Source organism: Odontesthes bonariensis, chromosome 10, assembly GCF_027942865.1.
Source record: "Odontesthes bonariensis isolate fOdoBon6 chromosome 10, fOdoBon6.hap1, whole genome shotgun sequence".
Taxonomy (NCBI): domain Eukaryota; kingdom Metazoa; phylum Chordata; class Actinopteri; order Atheriniformes; family Atherinopsidae; genus Odontesthes; species Odontesthes bonariensis.
Window position 1 is genome coordinate 23,825,644 of NC_134515.1, and position 18,358 is coordinate 23,844,001.

At 40.0% G+C, this 18,358-nt stretch overlaps 4 protein-coding genes across 4 annotated transcripts; 3 read left to right on the plus strand and 1 right to left on the minus strand.

Annotated features, from left to right (window-relative positions):
* The first annotated feature begins 601 nt into the window (after window positions 1-601).
* Window positions 602-3,989, plus strand: kctd6b (potassium channel tetramerization domain containing 6b). The gene is made up of 3 exons (XM_075475711.1): window positions 602-742; window positions 2,082-2,183; window positions 2,444-3,989. The coding sequence occupies exons 2-3, from the start codon at window positions 2,157-2,159 to the stop codon at window positions 3,128-3,130; spliced, it is 714 nt and encodes a 237-aa protein (XP_075331826.1). The 5' UTR covers window positions 602-742; window positions 2,082-2,156; the 3' UTR covers window positions 3,131-3,989.
* Window positions 3,990-5,408: 1,419 nt separating this feature from the next.
* Window positions 5,409-8,617, plus strand: uqcc5 (ubiquinol-cytochrome c reductase complex assembly factor 5). The gene is made up of 2 exons (XM_075474738.1): window positions 5,409-5,751; window positions 8,082-8,617. The coding sequence occupies exons 1-2, from the start codon at window positions 5,598-5,600 to the stop codon at window positions 8,171-8,173; spliced, it is 246 nt and encodes an 81-aa protein (XP_075330853.1). The 5' UTR covers window positions 5,409-5,597; the 3' UTR covers window positions 8,174-8,617.
* On the minus strand, window positions 8,082-10,378 carry ognb (osteoglycin, paralog b). The gene is made up of 6 exons (XM_075474737.1): window positions 10,196-10,378; window positions 9,991-10,069; window positions 9,558-9,722; window positions 9,263-9,465; window positions 9,066-9,158; window positions 8,082-8,947 (listed from the first exon to the last, which is right to left on the minus strand). Exons 1-6 carry the CDS (start codon window positions 10,289-10,291, stop codon window positions 8,777-8,779), a joined length of 807 nt encoding a protein of 268 aa, XP_075330852.1. The 5' UTR covers window positions 10,292-10,378; the 3' UTR covers window positions 8,082-8,776.
* Window positions 10,379-12,690: 2,312 nt separating this feature from the next.
* LOC142389733 (14-3-3 protein beta/alpha-1-like) lies at window positions 12,691-17,946 on the plus strand. Its single transcript, XM_075474739.1, has 6 exons — window positions 12,691-12,805; window positions 13,887-14,188; window positions 14,312-14,435; window positions 15,561-15,724; window positions 15,931-16,026; window positions 16,122-17,946. Exons 2-6 carry the CDS (start codon window positions 13,895-13,897, stop codon window positions 16,176-16,178), a joined length of 735 nt encoding a protein of 244 aa, XP_075330854.1. The 5' UTR covers window positions 12,691-12,805; window positions 13,887-13,894; the 3' UTR covers window positions 16,179-17,946.
* The last annotated feature ends 412 nt before the right edge of the window (window positions 17,947-18,358 follow it).

An 18,358-nucleotide genomic window follows, 5' to 3' on the forward strand; every position in this document is an offset into this window, starting at 1 on the left:
GCTACCCGTCTCTCAGGGAGGACCAATGCACCCAGACTGAAAGTGACACAACCAGTGACCACACAAATGATATTTATGGGGATTTTGCATCTTCAACTGAGTATCTTAATGTTTAGCTGTTGGGTTTCTTTTCTTAATTGTTTGACTCCTTAGGGTAACTCGTATGTCTCATTTGGATAATTTTCCATCCATTTTGTAACTATCATTTGTGTCTTTATGTTCATCTTAATAATTGTTTTAGGTTTCAGTCTGGTTGGTTTTTCAGTTTCTATTTTTCTTTTTTTTTAATCAATCTTTTTTGTATATCTGTCACATATTGGGCATTTTGCTTCTCTTTACAGCCATTCTTCAGTTAAATGTTTCATTTATCTCCCAGTTTGGTCATTTTGCCTCTTTGATTTGGCTTTTTGTCCATTTCTTGTCGTTTAATGTCCCCCCCTGTGTTCCATTCTGGGTTTTTTCTATGTATTTTTACGGTTTATGTGTTTTTATGTGTAAGACCAGAAACCGGGCTACCTCCTGGGCTCTTGGTCCTTCAGTTCTGTGTTTGTGGATGTGTTTATGCAGAGGTGCCTGTTTGCAGCAGGACCTCCTCCCTGTCTGCGCAGTTTTGCTGCAGCCTGGACCCGAGAACAGCTGCCCAGTGATACCAGTGGCTGACATCTATGACTGTCCGGCTTCACGATTAAACCCTGATCGACCACAGGACGAAAAATAAAAAAGCAATCCCTTCAAATAATCGGTGAGGCTTTGTTTTCTATGCCAGTTTCATTACAAGGTAGTCCGCTTAAAATCCCGCTGTTAACCCCAGTTGTAACTGCAGCTAGCCTCAAAGGGTTGCTAGCTGTGTTAGCTTGTAAGCCAGAAACTAGCAGTTAGCCAGGCTAGTAGCCTTTACATTAAACATTTCCAGTTTGCTCTGCCCGTTGTAGGCAACGCTCCGTACAAAAGTGCACCAGAACCGATGATACGTAGATATACAACTTTAAAATTGGATTTTGTTGCATTCGGTTAGCCGCTTTCATTGTCTTGCCAGCAAATGCAGTAACTTCCTCTGAATATTGGCTATAAAACGAGCATTGTGAAGCTTGTTTCTCCCGGATTCACCCAGTTAGAAACCGTGGTTCCACAGAGTAGCAGTCATGTAACTCACGAGCTGAAACTCTATTGGCCTTTTGAGTTTAAAGATGAATCTAAACCAGATTATTATCTCAAGGAAATTGCATTATCGTTTCTGCTCCCCGGTGATGACTTTTACACGCGGCCATGAGAAATGTGAAGTTTATTGTTGAGTTCAAGATTATCAATTGACAAAGCACTATCGTAGGCTGCTACGTCACACTGTGTTGTCTCTTTTAGAGTAGAAAATGTGGAAAGAATGAACTCTAAATATCGCCAAAGTTAATCGGTTTAGTTGGAATGGTATTGCTAAATCGACTGCACTAACTATATCCATAGGGGGTCACCAAAGACCATCTGGCGGTTAAATTTGATCACTTGATGACACCTCTTCCATGAGTGGAACAGAGCTGTTCAATCTTCAGATGTCCGTGTGGGAAAGGGAAACACTTCTGTTCAGACCGCATAAATCGTGCAGGATAATGCCTGAACATCATCACATGAACAATCATCACCTGTGATGGTGGAGGCAAAATTTCATTTAAGTGTTTTTGAAAAAAAAAAAAAAAAAATTATGTAGAATGTTTGTAGAATAACACACCAAACTTCTTTTTGGAACAACAAAGTTGATTCAGTACCCATCGGGTGAGCACTGGTCATCTGATGGTGCCATGATCTCTACACTCTTCTACCATGTCTTCATGTAGAAACCTGCATCTCACCTGAGTTCTAAAAAAGATCAGAACTCGTTTCCTGATGGTAAATAACATCATTCAGTGATTCCTGAACCAGATCCTCTGTACAACCGTGTTAATCTAAAGCCGTAATCTCTTCTGAAAAACACATGATTGTGCCTTATTTTCCCCATTATTATTATTATTATTATTATTATTATTATTGTTATTATTTTGTTTTTGTTGTTGTTACAGCTCATGCTAATTTGACCATTTTTTACCCCACAGATAAAATTAAAGTGAGCCAATCCTTGACTGTTCCATCTCAATTTTGGTTCTGGCCAAGCAGGTACTCTTCTACAAATGGATAATGGAGACTGGGGCCATAGGGTAAGTGGTGGCTAGAAATCAAGCTAATTTGTGGGATATAGAAATGATTGATGTTAAATCCACTATATTGCCAGTTCAGCTTGTATTCCCCTTAAACTGTATTCTCACATGAGGCAGTACATCCTCACAGTTTTCACAGTATGTGTGAACTCGTGCGCACTTTGAATGTTTGTATGCCTCCATTTTATTATTCAAGTTGTTTGTGTCATTGCTTTCTTCTACAGTATGTTAGCTGACTTAAGAAACTCTTTTCCCTCTAGATGACTACTCCTGTTACCTTGAACGTGGGAGGCCACCTGTACACCACCAGTCTGTCCACGCTGCAGCGTTACCCAGACTCCATGCTGGGTGCCATGTTCCGGGGAGATTTTCCTACAACTCGAGATTCCCAGGGGAATTATTTCATTGATCGCGATGGCACACTTTTCCGTTACATCCTGAACTTCCTGCGGACATCTGAGCTCACCCTTCCTCTGGATTTCACAGAGACCGACCTGCTGAGGAAAGAGGCAGACTTTTACCAGATCGAACCTTTGATCCAGTGCCTTAATGATCCCAAGCCGCTGTACCCGCCCGACATCTTCGAGCAGGTGGTGGAGCTCTCCAGCACTCGGAAACTGTCAAAATACTCGAACCCAGTCGCCGTTATCATCACACAGCTAACCATAACGACGAAGGTTCACGCCCTGTTGGAGGGCATTTCCAACAACTTCACCAAGTGGAACAAACACATGATGGACACCAGAGATTGTCAGGTGTCGTTCACCTTTGGACCGTGTGACTATCATCAAGAGGTGTCCTTAAGGGTTCACCTCATGGACTACATCATGAAACAAGGGTTCACCATTCGGAACACGCGTGTGCATCACATGAGCGAGCGTGCTAACGAGAACACCGTGGAGCACCACTGGACTTTCTGCAGACCAGCTCACAAAGTGGAAGACTGAAGACGTTGTCGGATTCGCCGTCTTATCGCACAAATCATAGCAAACGGGTGAACAGAATCGAGCTCTTTTGAGTTACTCGTTGCCATGTTTTTGTTGTTTTTTTTTCATCTTTTGATCAGTGTGTTTGAGCGCACAAAGCTCAGAGTCCAGACAGCGGCAAAAAAAAACAAAAAACAAGGAAATGTGAAGTCTTAATTTATTTGTCTGCTCGAACACAACACTTTTATCATCTGTGCTCCCACCGCATATGTGATATTTATCTTTGATTGTACGGTCTGCGCGACTACATAGAATTTCTTACGAAACGTTTTTATTTAGGACCGTTTTCACAATGATGCAAAAACATGTGTTAGCATACAGGGATTTTTAGGCTAGTTCTAGTTTGAAATCAGTCTTTTTTTTTTTTTTTTTTTTTTTTAGTAGGATCTGTTATTTGAGACTCAGTGCCTATCCATGGTATCAGATGCGGAAATGGTAATTCCAACCGCAATTTGTACAAAAGGTAAAAAAAGATTGCAATAGCCATCTTGATCCCACGTGAAGTCCCATTTCACACTCCGGTGTTTTCAGGAGTGTCCTTTTTAATAATTGTTCTGATTATTCTACTATAACTTATGATTATCTCTAGCCCAGTAGATTTTTGGGGGAGAATAATTAGTCTCTTAGGTGCATCTTACGTCCACGTACGGTACTATTTCTGAGCCCGCTCCTCCCCCCTCCAATAGCTGTTGCATGTGTCTGAGTGTCTTGTGTTTGTATCATGTATGTATAAGCTGTGTGCTTTGTAATATCATGTCATACTGTCATGTCAACAGTGATGTGTTCATCTCAGCCAAAAAATAAAGCCATTTGTGTATTTAATTTGATGAACCAGCTCCTCTTTTTAGGTCTAACATCTCTGCACGACAACTCAGGCAGCGCACGAGCTGTTCTAAAAACTAACAGCCTAAAGCTCCGTGATATTACGTAAAAGGTTTACTACAATTTGCAGACCCACTGGGAGGACATAGTTGAAATTAAAGTAGTTTTTCGGGGATGTATTGCATAGATCGTTATCATAGGATGAGCCTTCTTTTTAAAATGAATGTCTTTGAAACGCAGGACAGGACTAATTTGATTTAATCGAAGTTTCTGTCCTTAATGGTTTTCAATCAATGTGTATTTGCTGGAGTGTTTTGTTTTTGTTTTTACAAGTAAAACTAGAAAATTACTAATCGTTAAAAGCACATTGTTTCATAAGCTCTTCATACATTTTTTTTGTCAGCATCAGTGCAACCGTATGCCGTTTTTCTTTTTTAATCCAGTGACCGATTTTTGTGAATTATTTATTGAATTTCATAATAGAAAGCACTGGAATTAGCGACATGTCCATAAATGCTAACACATAGACATGTATTACATTTAAATATATGATCCTGTCACACAGAAAATAGATCTAGTCTATTTTAAAAGAAATGTTTCAAAGCTAATTGCTAGATTAACTTCAATAATAAGTTTTAAAAAAACTTTAATAAATTATAAACCAAGAGATTGGAAACTCTGGGATGTGGCCTGTGTGGCAACATTTTAAGGCCAATGTTCCTTTTTTATCAAAAGTGCACATTGTCACACATCAGTTGATGGATTTGGTAATTGTCAGTGCCTGGCAGGACTTGGACATAGAACAAAAGCTATCAACACCCCCCCACTGTAATAACATACTGACAACCCTACAATTATGCATCGAGATCTGTCCAAGTCCTTTCCACTCAGGAAATAGAGAATTAACCATGCCTGTCCAAAGTTAAAACAATCAAAATCAGCTGTGTAGAACGGATCAGTCTTTGATTCCCTACATACGGTCGACATTTTCAAAGGAACGCATAAGTTGCCATGGAAACCACAATATAATGTTGCATGTTTTATTACATATAGTTTCTTTTGTGCTTGCGCATAGTGGGCAAGTGTCACCAAAAAAATAAAAATCATATTTGTAATATTTTCGAAACGTTTTTTTTTTATATAAATTCTGACCTAATTAAATTTACTAATCTCTGCAAGTAACATATCTTGACGTTGCATAGTCATTCGACTCGGATTCAGCGGTTCACGTCCTCACTGACATAGACATAATATGCGTATATTATGTCTATGCTCAATGATGTTACGGAGGAACCGAGTAACCAGAACAACATGCAGTCCTGCCTGCCCATAGTGTGCCTGCCTAAAACGCGACCGGATATGACGACTCCCCTTGAAATGCGTTCGTTTTAGAAACCACGATCAAGCTGCTGCCGAGTCGTCTTTTGACTCTCAAGAGCTCCGCCCGTTCTGTTTAGTCCACGCCACAAAACGAGCTCACCATGCAACGTTCATCGTTCTCGTAACGTTTTTAAAGGACATGTAAAAGGTCCATACCTACGCCGGTGTGAATCATTTACATGCGGATGACAGTTTGGCTACAGCTTGTTTATGCTTGCAAGCCGCAATGATTCAGAGAAGTAAAACCTTGAAATATCTGTTGGACTTTGTCCCCGGGAAACGACGACTGGGGCCGTACAGGTTCCTTCCTATCTTTTTTTGCATCGGTGGAGTCATGGAGTGGATCATGATCAATGTTAGAATAGGAAGCGAGACTTTCTGTAAGTATTAAACGACAACACATTCAGAGTCTCCGTCAGGGGCACGTTTGAACCTACGTGACTGGGGACGAAGGACAGTGTTAGCTCGTTAGCATTTTGCATAAAAAAGCGACAGTTCAGAATAAATAAAGACATGTCGCCAAATGTTGTCTCTCGGTATGTATGAATTGAAACATTAGCTCTCCTCCTGACATGCTTCTACACTCAATTTGAGACGTTTTTTGTTTTGTGACGTAGGAGGCGCGACGTCGTTTGTGCATTGAGTTTTCATTGGACACAATCTGAGAACAGCGTAGTCATCAGGAACGTAACACGTAATAACCTTAACAGATATGTCCTCCAACTTTCCTCCTCTCTCGCTCACTTAAAAGAAAAGGGGATATAAAGAAAGCAATGAGGGACAAACAGAAATACTTCAGTGACTCATAAACTGTACTCAAGTACAACTTTAAGGTGTTTGTACTCTACTTATTGTTTTTTTTTTTTTATAATGCCACTTTTCTATATATTTATTTGACATCTCAAAATCTCACAAAACCGTTTTGGCCTATCACAGTGCAGACAGGGTCACACTTAAAATGTATTAAAATGTTTTTTATTTAAAAAAAATAACAGCTCCTCCAAATAGCTTAACTCTTCTCAAATCACTAATATTTAGAGTAAGTGCCCCAAAATATTTAAGAGCTTTGCAGACGATACAATTTTTTCTCGTTTTTGTTTTTACCTAGTTTCTACGTTCCTGCATTGGTACCTTCACGTAAAGAAAGAATCCAAAAACTTTTGCCACTGCTGATTTTGGCGGCGAAGTATATCCGCCAACGTTCATTTCCATCCAATCTTAAGCTATGTATGTTTTTTTTTTTTGAACGCCCCAAAAACACACATCATTCGTGGAACTTTATATCGTTAAACTTTGATCCGAACAACAGTGTTTATTACAATAATTAAGCCATGACACTGAAAAAAAGAGCCCTGGATACATACTTTTTCTTAAGCAATGAATCGAAATCTGTACTTGAAGTATAAAAGTCAAATATGTCATTATGTGGAATTTTTGCTGTGTTGACGTGTTTTAGAGCAATGAAACACAGTGCATTGAAGCACCACAATGGATGTTTAGTTGAAATATTTAACTTTGTCACTCTTTTTTTTTTCTTTCATCTTAAAACTAAAGGTTTAAAGTAACAGTGTTGCAACAAAGAAAAGCAGGAACACGCACACTTGCAAAAGCTTGAACCGACCTTGATGAACAGCTCCAGTTGTTGATCTCATTAAAATGTGCGGCATTAATGTATTTAGATAATAAATGCAGCTGGAGCTGGATTTCGGGTTTACCTAGCTGAGATGGAGGTTATTGGAACCACTTTAAGTGCTGTTTCTGACCAGCGTAAGCATGCATCAACTGCTTTTCATGGGATGTCTTCAAAGTAATTTGGAAATGTTTCCTTGTGAACTCTAGTGGGGCAGAAGTATCATAAACGGGTGCTAAAAGTAGCTATCTAAATGAGCGGGACTCATCTTGAACACGTAGATAGAGCTTAAGTGTGCGACACATGGCTCTTTTTGTATCCACGTGTCTGCAGCTACGCCTGAAAGAGTGCCTTATTCAAAAAGGCTGAGAGGCAAAAATACCTTGGTGTGCATCCACTCACTCTCAACCCCTTTCCCAATATTCCAGATGTGCTCACATGTGCCATTTCAGGAGAACTGAAAGGACTCAAAATCCCCACGTGATTTAAAAAAAGAAAGAAAGGAAGGAGGGGGGCCCATCTAGCCCTTACTTTTTATCCTGCAGTATTCGTGGGGCTTTCAGGCACACAGAGCACATTCCTCACCTTGAAAGTAGTTTAGTGACGACATTACCTCTGCAGTATTTATAAAAAAAAAAAAAGGCACTATTTTCTGCAGCGTAACCGATGCAAACATTTTGACTTCTCAGAGCAGAAAAAAACACAGATTTAAAACAGATTTTGTTACTGACGGTTCATTTTCAATGAGTCTCCGATGAAACCTGTATGTACAATACCAGCCCCTCGGAGCCGGCTCACATGAGTGGTATGCAGCAGATATTAGTTTACGAGTGGGCTCTTTCTCCTGCGGCGAGCCGCACTGCTGTGCAAGCTCGCTCGCTTTCACACTGATGCGCTTGCTGGGTCACTTAAGTAGAGCAGAGCCATTGCTACCAACAATGCGACATCAAATGTCATGCTGTGAAGAAAGTCTGATATAACATAAGTGGAAAGTAATAGCCACCCATGTGTCTGAGTTTTTAATCGCCCTAACAGACCCACGTTTCAGTCTTTTGAATCTTCTTTTTTTCTTTTTTTCAGACGACGTCTACCGAAGGAAAGAATCGGAGCGGGAGTACCAGCAGAAGATCACAGGTGGTCGGCTAGTTCACGATGAGCCTGCAGCCAAGTGAATAATGGTCAGCGTTCTCCTTCGGACTCAGTGTTGGACTCCTACTCCCTCGCTGGCTCAACACCATAATGAACATTATTGACAAGTCGAGGTTAAAGACGATGGAGAAGGCAGTTCCAGCATGCAGGTTTTATTGTTTATATGGTCAGTTAAAGAAGCATAAGCAAACACTGTAGAAAAAATTACAGCCGGTTAGAGATCGAGGCTTGAAAGATGTCACAGCTGAAGTCTCGTTTGTTCATAGAAACCAAACCGTAATTGTGTCGGTGCATCGTGTTGAAAACATTGCACAGCACCTGCCAAGACACAGTCGTCAACTAAAAGACGACAAAAACAATGTCGTTGTATTTATGAATGGGGAGATTTTGAATTGGTGTGTTCAGTGCATATGTTGGGAAACTGTACTGTTGATTTATTGAGTATATAAAGATGTCACTGAACTTTGTTCTGCATTATTTATTATTTAGTTTTATTCGCACCATCTGTGCCTCTTACCATACGGTCGTTCAGTTCACCCAGACCCTGTCAAAGGGCTACCTTTGCCAAAACCCTTTTTACCTTTCTATCTTTCTTTTTTTTTTTTTTTTTTTTTTTTTTTTAAATTTCAGTTGTACCAGCCGATAGGGAGAAACTGCAGGCAGATGAAGCTGTACGGGTGCTGCGACAGCTCGATGGGGTTTCCATCCAGCCTCACCTGGTCCAAGTTGGGCCGGATGTAGTGGCTGGTGTTACCTTTGCAGAATGTCTCATCTGTAATTGTGGCGATCTTGTTGTTCTGCAGGAAATCAAGCCGAACACACGACATTGGTCTGTTATGTAACTAAATCTGAGTCACTGTTATACACCATCTCCTATTTGTTGCTTCGATTGATGGGAATTCCAGTAAAACTCACATGCAGGTGCACAACGTGGAGAGACTCTGGAAGTTCTGGCACTTCTGTCAGTTCGTTGTTTCCGAGGTAAAGATATGCCAGGCGAGTAAGTTTCTGCAACGACAAAAGGCCACGATGTGATACATAAGGCGCATGTGACGGCATGCAAGCAAGATGCTTCCTGCACCATTTAAGGTGAAGTCAGTGGACTGACTCACTTTAAACGCGGCTGCCTTCACACCCTGGGGTTTAAGCCTGTTGGAATTGGCGTTGAAAGATACCAGCTTCATGGGAAGCACGGGAAGTTTGGTTAGTCTGTTTTCTGCGAGAGTGAGCTCCTCGAGAAAAGGAAGTTTTGAAAAGGCTCCATCCTCTATTTCGGTGATGAGATTACCAGTTAGGTCGATCCTTTTCAGTGTGGCTGGAAAATAGAAGATGAAGGTGAAGATGACTAGAGAGCAGTGATGACTACAATAGCTGATTTTTTTTTTTTTTTTTTTTTTTTTTTCTTACCCGTGTCAGCAAAATCACTGTTTCTTATTTTGGAGATTTTGTTGAAACGTGCATAAAGGTACAAAGTTTCCTTCGGCAGTGATGGGACGGCGGTCATCTCAGGGGACACCTCCTCACAGTAAACGGATCCACTTAGGCAAACGCACATTAGACACGTCGGCAGCTCTGAAAAGGGTTACATCTTTCCGTATGACTCTTTGTAAAGACACAGATTACCTAACGAATAAGTCAGTAAAATGGTCTGAGCAATATGGCTGCACAGCTTAAAATGCACTGGGCATAGTTTAGAGGAGGACACTTGATCGGCCCCATTGTTACATAATATGGGCTTTAGCTACATTCACAAAAATGTGGAAGAATGCCTCAGCAAGTGTTGCATAATCCACTTTTAAAGAGTTACTGAAAACTATTTATCTTTTTAAATAAAGCTCACCATTGGCTTTTTGAGCCACTGCTGGGTCCGCTTCTGAGTCTTGTTGGAAGCCGTTGGCCGCAATATTTACAATCCCCATCTGCAAAAAAAGAGAAGAAAAAAGAAAGCTGCTTCTCAGCGTTTCTTTTCCACTCGACCCAGACGACTATGCAAATGTTTCGTCAACTCATTAAGACGTGGTTTAAACTCTAAAAGGTATTCTTACTGCAGGTTTTCTTGCTTCCTCGTATCCATCTTTTGCAGCAGACACCAGTGTCCATAAGAGCATAACCGAGGCAAAGATTGAAATCTTCAGTTGCATCGTGGTGTCTCGGTTGCTGGTCAGAGACAAGAGTGTTGTCTGCTAGGCTGGGTGCATGTGAGCAGGAAAAATTTTCCATCGAGTTAAACTGCCAGCATATTACCGTGTAAGTATGGGAAACACTTTAACTCAATACATGCTGTTTGTATCATATCTTTAAAACAACAATGTTTGGGGTTTTTGGGGGGTTCAACTGACAGTCAGAGTGATGACTGAAACATCAATTGTGTGCAAATCATCATGTCAACAATGCAGCATGCAGTCATTTTTTTTCTCCTCTCTCGCTGTCAAAACAACACTTTTACTGGAAGAATAATCAATGTATTCTGCTCAACAAGGGGACTGGAGAAAGTTGAGTGGTGTTCTTTTATTAAATCGAGGTATTCTTCAACGAAATACTAAATTACCAACATGACTTTTTTTCGTTTTTTTCTTCTTTTTTTTTTTGTCCTTGGAGAGATTCCTCAATGACTGAACTGCGGAATCAAAGCAGCAGCCACAGTATGAGTGGGTCAAATGATCTATATTCTTGAAATAAAAGAGCGCCTCGGTGCCTCCTTTATCATCTCCTGTAGCACTGGAAACACTTGACAATCCTTTCTAAAAGGAGAGATTATACTTTCCGGCTTTTCTTTGAGACCTCCACTTTCAAAGCCTCGCTCAATTACTTTCATACAGACGTTCCTCCTGGGATTTATGTTAATAGCTATGAGGGTGAGCAGAACATCTCTCACCTTTGTTCCTTTACTTTTTAATTACTGTTCTTAATAAAGAGGTAATATTTTGTGTTGCTGTATATCCTATTCTATTCATACGATTTCAATAATAAAGTCTCCTTCAAACAATATAGTAAGAGCACATTAGCTAAAGTACCCCCGTTCACATCTTCAGAAAAATGTTTCTTGGTAAACGTTGGTAAAAAACAAACAAAAAAACCACTAGGTTTTAATTAATCCACTGGAAACTTCCCTGAAAATGGGAGTTTTAGGACTCCTCGTCTAATAAGCACTTTCACACAGGTGTGATGTAGAAACTTGAAGCCTGCCTGCATGTGCATTGATAAATAACGTTATGAAGTAGGAGGAAGTAGGAGCTTCATGCAAGCAGTGGTGAACTTTTTCCAATGAAAAATATTTGCTCACTTGGTAATTTAGGGCGAGGGCAGTGTCGATGAGGTGTGAATTTTTTAACAATGCATTTGAACTTTTTATCAGAAGTTAACTATTTATATCTTCAGATATATTTGAATCTGTTTTGCCATTGATGAGCTCTAGAAGATTACTTCTTTTATCTTAACTATAACCAGTATGTCTCCATTCTAACGGCAGGATGGTCAAAAGTTCCATCACAACTGTCACACAGTTTTTCATCCCTCCTTCAGTATCCTATGTAGTTTGTCTTAAAAGTTCCCATGAAACGATCTGTGGGAAGCTGTTCCTGCATGTTTATATTCTTTTCTCACTCTTTTCTGATTGGTCAGTTCCAGTGGCCTGATCAGGCAAACGCCCTCCATTCCACATCCAAAATTCGAGAAATCTGTCCTTTGGGTGCAAAGTTAGCATACACCCATGAATGTGGGACTGCTCACCTGTATTTTTTTTTAAATAGTTCTCTGTTAAAAAAATATCAAACTCTGAAAAACCATAAAGAATAGCAACAAACAATAACTACTACTTTTTAAAAAAAACAGATTTCAACACAATATAAGGCCATTAAACCTTAACTAAATACAGTCATCCCAATGAAATGTTATTTAGTTTTCTGAAACTACATAATTTATTATAAAAATGTCTTATCGCTTATTAATTGATAATGTTGTTAGTTACCCCTATTGGCTTGCTTCAAACTGATTTATCAATCACAGAGCCCAGAAAAAAGGAGTGTGCTGAAGAGCACACTGACCTTGGCCTCTGACCTTGTATTGCAGGATGGGAAAGAAAACTCTTAATTACCATAACCTACATTCAAAACACACACATAAACATGCATGCCTGACGTGGTCTTATCATTATCTATTGATTATTTATAGGTTACGTGTAAAAATGATCAACACTTTCATTATTCCAGAGTATCCACTGCTGCAGTCTTTCTAAAGCCTAGATAATATGAACAGATGATAGTACAGTAAAACAGTGAGGCACACATTTGGCGTCACAAATGTCAAGCATTGCAGCCATGTCAATATTCATTATTGATTTATTCGTTTTTTGATATTTAGAAGAAAATAAAAAATCTCCTGTAGCCGCCGTCAAAGAGATTATAAAAAGAGAATGCAGTTAATAACATCGTTTTTTTTTTTTTTTTTAGCGAAATTATTTAAGATTTGCTACATTAATTGTCTTAAACACGGGAGCAGCGGTTGCATTACGTAAGGCAGATGTGTGGTGAGAAAGGAGGAAACAGAAGTGCCAGTGTAGCGGAAGTGGTACTGCCCTGAACGCTGAGCGAGACGGAGGACGGAGGCTGAATCGTCCAGAAAGTGAAAAAAAAGCAGGATTAAAAGTCATCAATATTGTAAGTGTATCAACTTCGCGGGCTTCAATATAGCTCGGTAATACTACATTTTCATTCGTAGCTTAATGATAGAAGGGCTGTTTTTATCGTGTCCGGTTGAATCCTGTTGAGAAGCCATCATAACCGAAAGGCTAGCTGGGTTTGTGAAAGGCTAGGTTAGCTCGCAGGCTAGCTGCTAGCTAACGAGCTAACCGACGGTCGGATTCCATGACACTTTGTTCTGACAGGCTCGGCAGCCTGGGCGGGCCTTGGTACAGCTGTTGAAAATGAATTAAACGCAAATGCGGTTCACAGATATAAAATATTTAGCTTTTGTCCGGTTAAATACGTTTGAAATGATAGTCGTTAGCATCTCAATCCTGTTTTATTAAGTTATGTTGGCCGTTGATTTTTGCTGGCCTAGCTATTACCAGTAGCGGCAATCAGACGACGGTGGCTAGCAAAATGTTAGCCCATCCGAATGGTTTGCGTTATCACGACAGATTAGCACCCCTAATGTTCCCTAATCCAGTTAGATCATACCGTTTATTATAAATGGGTAGCAACCTTTAATCAATTCAGTCTATATTTCCAAGCTAATATTAAGATTGAGCAATAAAATGCACAGCCCGCTAGTACTGCTAACAACCTTAGGGGGAGGGCATTAAAACCTGACCGAAAAAAGGTTTTGGCTGATTATTGAGAGTGATTACTAAAACATACTACAACATCTCAGCAAGCCAAAAAAAAAAAAAAAACTATTGTGCGTGATAAACCTAACAATAATACAGATTGTTGATGAATTATAAGAATAAGGTTGTGACAGAGGGGACGAGAAAGGATTGGGGAGCGTTATCAACTAGCTAGCAGCTAAGCATAGCAAATGATGTGTATGGCTGACCCACTTGCCATGGGCCCTCTTCAAAAGTTATCTTAACTGTACAGTAAAAAAAAAAGGTTTCTTATAAATAAAATAAAAATGTTGTATCAAAGTAATTAGGACTACAAAGGAATAACTGGGGTTGTTACTGAGAAACGTCCTCCATGTGTTTTGATTAACTAGACACAACCACTACTAATTCTGCCTTTTCTTTTCCTTTAGTCTAGAAAATGGATAAGAACGACCTGGTACAGAAGGCCAAGCTTGCCGAGCAGGCTGAGCGTTATGACGACATGGCCGCAGCCATGAAGTCGGTGACAGAGCAAGGCGCGGAGCTGTCAAATGAGGAGCGCAACCTTCTCTCCGTTGCCTACAAGAATGTGGTAGGAGCGCGTCGCTCATCCTGGCGTGTCATCTCCAGCATTGAGCAGAAGACTGAGGGCAACGACAAAAAACAGCAGATGGCACGTGAATACCGGGAGAAGATAGAAACTGAGCTGCAGGAAATCTGCCACGATGTGCTTGTAAGGTTTTCACGCTTCTCTTGTGTTTAAGAATAGTTTTAATTCATGCACTTATGACAACGGTGCTTTTGTGTAGTTTAGAAAGGTGACCTCAACACTTACACTGTCATGTATTGTGTTCAGGGGCTACTGGACAACTTTCTCATTGCCAACGCATCTGCTGCTGAAAGCAAGGTGTTCTATCTGAAAATGAAAGGCGACTATTATAGATACCTTTCTGAGGTTGCATCTGGAGATACTAAAAAGGGTAAGTCAGGATTTGTTTTGAATTTTTTTCTATCATTATGTTCGTACATCACAATGTACATTTAACTACGAACATGGTAAATCAGCCTTTAAAGTGTTCTAAATACAACATGAACTTTTAGAATGGTTCAGAGGAAAAAGAATGGACCATATTTATCTTTTCAGTTGTTTTTATCAAATTTTCCTCCAGCACAATCTGTTTTTTCCCCTTTTTTTTTAAATTTTAAATTTTAATTTTTTTATATAAAAGTGAACAATTAAACTTTCCGACAGCAATTTTGCAATTAGTTTTAAAATACAATAGAGAAATTGTCACCTAAAGAGCTGGTGAAATTTTCTCAGGACATGCTGGAACCAAATTTAAAAAAGACTGAATGCAAAATTCACATTTCTCAATCACCATTAATGTTTTACTTGATGTCAGCTTGATTTGAGGCAACTGTGTGGAAGTAAGTTGAACCTAAACGCCTCGGTATGCTACTCCGTCGCTATCCGCCAATCCTACTCCGTGGTCATGCAGAGGATATTGAACCTTTAGAAGTTCTCCGTCGGGATGTCGGATACGCAAGACAATTCACCTCCCGATTAGCAGGCGTCGCTACGTATGCTACGTTAGACGACCTAATCTCGCAACGTCTATCGTGAAAGTCGTCCCACTCTTCACAGTGAACGATGGCGACCGAGAGAGAAAGACTGTTGTTGGAGTTGGAGCTTGTTGATATTGAAATGCAAATAATTTTGACCAAATGTTGACCGGCACACAGTAAACTCTTTCAAAAATGGCGGTGTTGTTGTTGTGAGAGGAAGGAGCTAAACCGGAAAAGTGATTCCGGAAATGTTGTTAGCCGACCAATCACAACCGCAAGTCTCCGTCTCCTCGACGGATAGATGGGAATTTTGGCCGACGCACGCAAGCAATGGAGAGCGTCTCCGGGAGAGTTTCCGACGACGGCGAGGGCTCTCCGTGGCCTTTCCCGGACGACTATGAACCAGGCTTAAGTGATAGCTCAGACAGTATTTCCGTGCTTGCCTTGCTTATTCTGCTGCCCTCAAGTGGCCAAAATAAATTAGCAGACTTTAAAAATTGTGAATCATGAATCTTTTACACTTTCTTGTGTCCACACAGATACAGTGGATAATTCCCAGCAGGCGTACCAGCAAGCTTTTGACATTAGCAAGGGAGAAATGCAGCCAACACACCCCATCAGGCTTGGCCTTGCCCTCAACTTCTCAGTCTTCTATTATGAAATCCTCAACAACCCGGACAAGGCCTGCAGCCTTGCTAAGACGGTATGAAATGAAGCCTGAAGGCATTACTTGAAATCAATTTGAAGGTTTTTGTTAAGAACTTGGATGCAAAATGGCATAGATTTGTCAGAAAATATGAGAATATTATTATTAGAGAGAATTGAAGTCTGAACCACTCCCAGACAGTGTTAAGCAGATGCAGCTGTATTTATCAAGTTCAATTTCTGTTTTTTCATTTTTTTTTTCAGGCATTCGATGAAGCCATTGCTGAACTTGACACTTTGAACGAGGACTCTTACAAAGACAGCACCCTGATCATGCAACTACTAAGGGACAACCTGACTGTAAGTCAAAGCCGCACTTGTGTTGGTCCTTGTCTGATCCTGTTGTCTTTGTTCACAGGAAGTTGTAACTTTTTTTTTTGTTTTTCTGTTCCCAGCTGTGGACATCAGAAAACCAGGCAGATGAGGGAGAAACCGGAGACGGGGAAAACTAATGGAATTGCACTGTTAATCCACCTACACTCTTATCTTAAACACAGACAGCTTATATACATCCCCCTCCACTCCATCAGCCCCTCCCACTTCTGTATGACAAGCAGCCTGAATTGCTTCTGACCAACTAGTTTACCCCTCTCAGTTCACTGTGAGGTGACAGGGTAATTTTCAGTTGTTAGCAGATTCAGTCACTTTGTGGAAACATGTTGTATTGATTAGTGAGTCCATGTTGCTGTTGTTTTTTTTTTTTTTTTTTTTTTTTTTTTTTTTTTTTTTTTTCAGCTTTGTATGTAGGTCTGCATGTAGTGAGTGAGCAAGTGTGAGTGGATGCGAAAGATTGTGCGTTTGTTCTGGGGGGGGAGGGGGGTGTTGTGACTTCTAATCGTCCTTCCAAATTCCTTTGTCCCAGCTAGTTGTGCATTTTTCATCCCTTTTTGTTACTTTTCTTATTTGTGATTCCTCATGATATTTACAGGTTTTATTGTATGGTAATTAAACTGGCAGTTGATTTCCACCAAACACTGTGATGGTAGGCGTCCCATTTGCTTCACAACCCTAGAACAGTTTTGTGTTTCCAGACACATTACAATCCTGTATTCAACTAATTGCAATTCTGCTGTGAGCTCATACAGAAAGGAGGCAGGCTGTATTGTGACACTGACATCTTGGTGTAATGCTCCTCGATCATGTTCACAAATTCACAGTTTTAAAGTTCTAAGGGACCCCTTAAATTGTCATGTTAGATTTGTTCAGACATAAGACATTCCACATTATTAGGCTTTTGGAAACGGCAGTGCTCCTTTTTGTTTATTTTGAACTAAGTATGGATTGTCATTGTAGTTTTACTCACTGTTCAGGTGCTGCTTGATCTCAGTACAATGGAAATTGTATGTGCGTAAATGTGGTTCCATGTATTTTGCAAGATTGACTATCATCTGTATGTAAAACCTAAAGTAACCTTTTATTGAGAATTGAAAATGTCTTGCCACACTGTATCAACCCTGCTTGCAAAAATATTCCTCTTAAAACGGTTGTTTTCTCCAAAAAGTTTTTGTGCCTGGCTTTCTCTTACAGCCTCTAGCATTTTTCTCTAGGTAGCAACATAATGCTTGTTGGGAAATCTCATAGAACGAGTTAGACAACAAAAAAGTGGTTAGATCTTGACCTCAGTTTTAGCCGGGTGAATCACTGCTGTTAAAAGATAACCGGTGAGAATGATCGCCTCAAAAACCAGGTCTGTTTGTAGAAGGTGAATGAACGCATGTCATCATTTTGGAAAGAGGCTCAGTGTCACAATACCATGCATCACCACTACATTCCACATTACTGTAGTTGAAGACACCATTCCACATTATAGCTGGCGGTCTGTTTACTCTTGACAATGCTCAAATGAAGTGAAGTTTCTGTTGGGGAGAATAACAAAAACATGTCAGTTTATTATTATGCTTGATGAAAATGCAGTTAGTGAATGTGGAACGAAGCCTGTCTGTATATCAGGTATTTACTTGCTTTGTTTTTACTGACAAGTCTTATGGCTAAAATTTGCTTCTGTAACAGTCTATTACCCAGTGCACACACGTGGTTGTGAAAATTTAGAATAGCTATAAAAAGCAGTGACGAAATGGAGATAAACAATGGTTGGTGTAATTCTAGCTTTGTGTTTATGTATCTTAAAACCATTCTAGTTTCACTATTCATGTAAAAGAAAAAAAAAAATAGGAAAAGTGTCAAAGACCATTCAGTGAAATAAAGTTTCGTTTAAGATAAGAGGCAAATTACGTCTTCATTTCTGTTCACATTAGAGCCCTGACAAGAAATTTCCATGAATTAAAAAGTCGTATTAAAGCGTTGAGCTATGTTTTCAATTATTGACCACTCCTTTACACCTTGCTGAGCACAAGCAACCTTTCAAATGTGATATTAGCTAATATGCTAATACGAACTAGTTTTTATCGCGGAGTATGACGCCCACCCCCTCTCAATCCCTGCCTTCTCACAGCTTAATTGAAATACTGTTGTGCGGAGGAGGTGTGCAGGTGTTCGACGGTGATAATTAAATCAAAACAACCTCACGCCGATGTGGAAGTCTGCTCACAAGCCGCTGCACTGAAAAGTCCGACACCTTCGCGTTAAATGTAAGTTCATCTAGTGGGTTTAATCAGTTTCTCCTTTGGTACAT

Bases quoted from the DNA above. Each gene is read 5' to 3' on its own strand.
- ognb (XM_075474737.1), bottom strand. From the start codon at position 10,291: ATGCAACTGAAGATTTCAATCTTTGCCTCGGTTATGCTCTTATGGACA. The intron at 10,070-10,195 runs GTAAGAATACCT...CTTTTTTTGCAG, and splicing joins AGGAAGCAAGAAAACCTGCA to ATGGGGATTGTAAATATTGC. The intron at 9,723-9,990 runs GTGAGCTTTATT...AACCCTTTTCAG, and splicing joins AGTGGCTCAAAAAGCCAATG to AGCTGCCGACGTGTCTAATG.
- LOC142389733 (XM_075474739.1), top strand. From the start codon at position 13,895: ATGGATAAGAACGACCTGGTACAGAAGGCCAAGCTTGCCGAGCAGGCT. The intron at 14,189-14,311 runs GTAAGGTTTTCA...TATTGTGTTCAG, and splicing joins AAATCTGCCACGATGTGCTT to GGGCTACTGGACAACTTTCT. The intron at 16,027-16,121 runs GTAAGTCAAAGC...TTCTGTTCCCAG, and splicing joins TACTAAGGGACAACCTGACT to CTGTGGACATCAGAAAACCA.
- kctd6b (XM_075475711.1), top strand. From the start codon at position 2,157: ATGGATAATGGAGACTGGGGCCATAGG. The intron at 2,184-2,443 runs GTAAGTGGTGGC...TTTTCCCTCTAG, and splicing joins ATGGAGACTGGGGCCATAGG to ATGACTACTCCTGTTACCTT.
- uqcc5 (XM_075474738.1), top strand. From the start codon at position 5,598: ATGATTCAGAGAAGTAAAACCTTGAAATATCTGTTGGACTTTGTCCCC. The intron at 5,752-8,081 runs GTAAGTATTAAA...TCTTTTTTTCAG, and splicing joins AATAGGAAGCGAGACTTTCT to ACGACGTCTACCGAAGGAAA.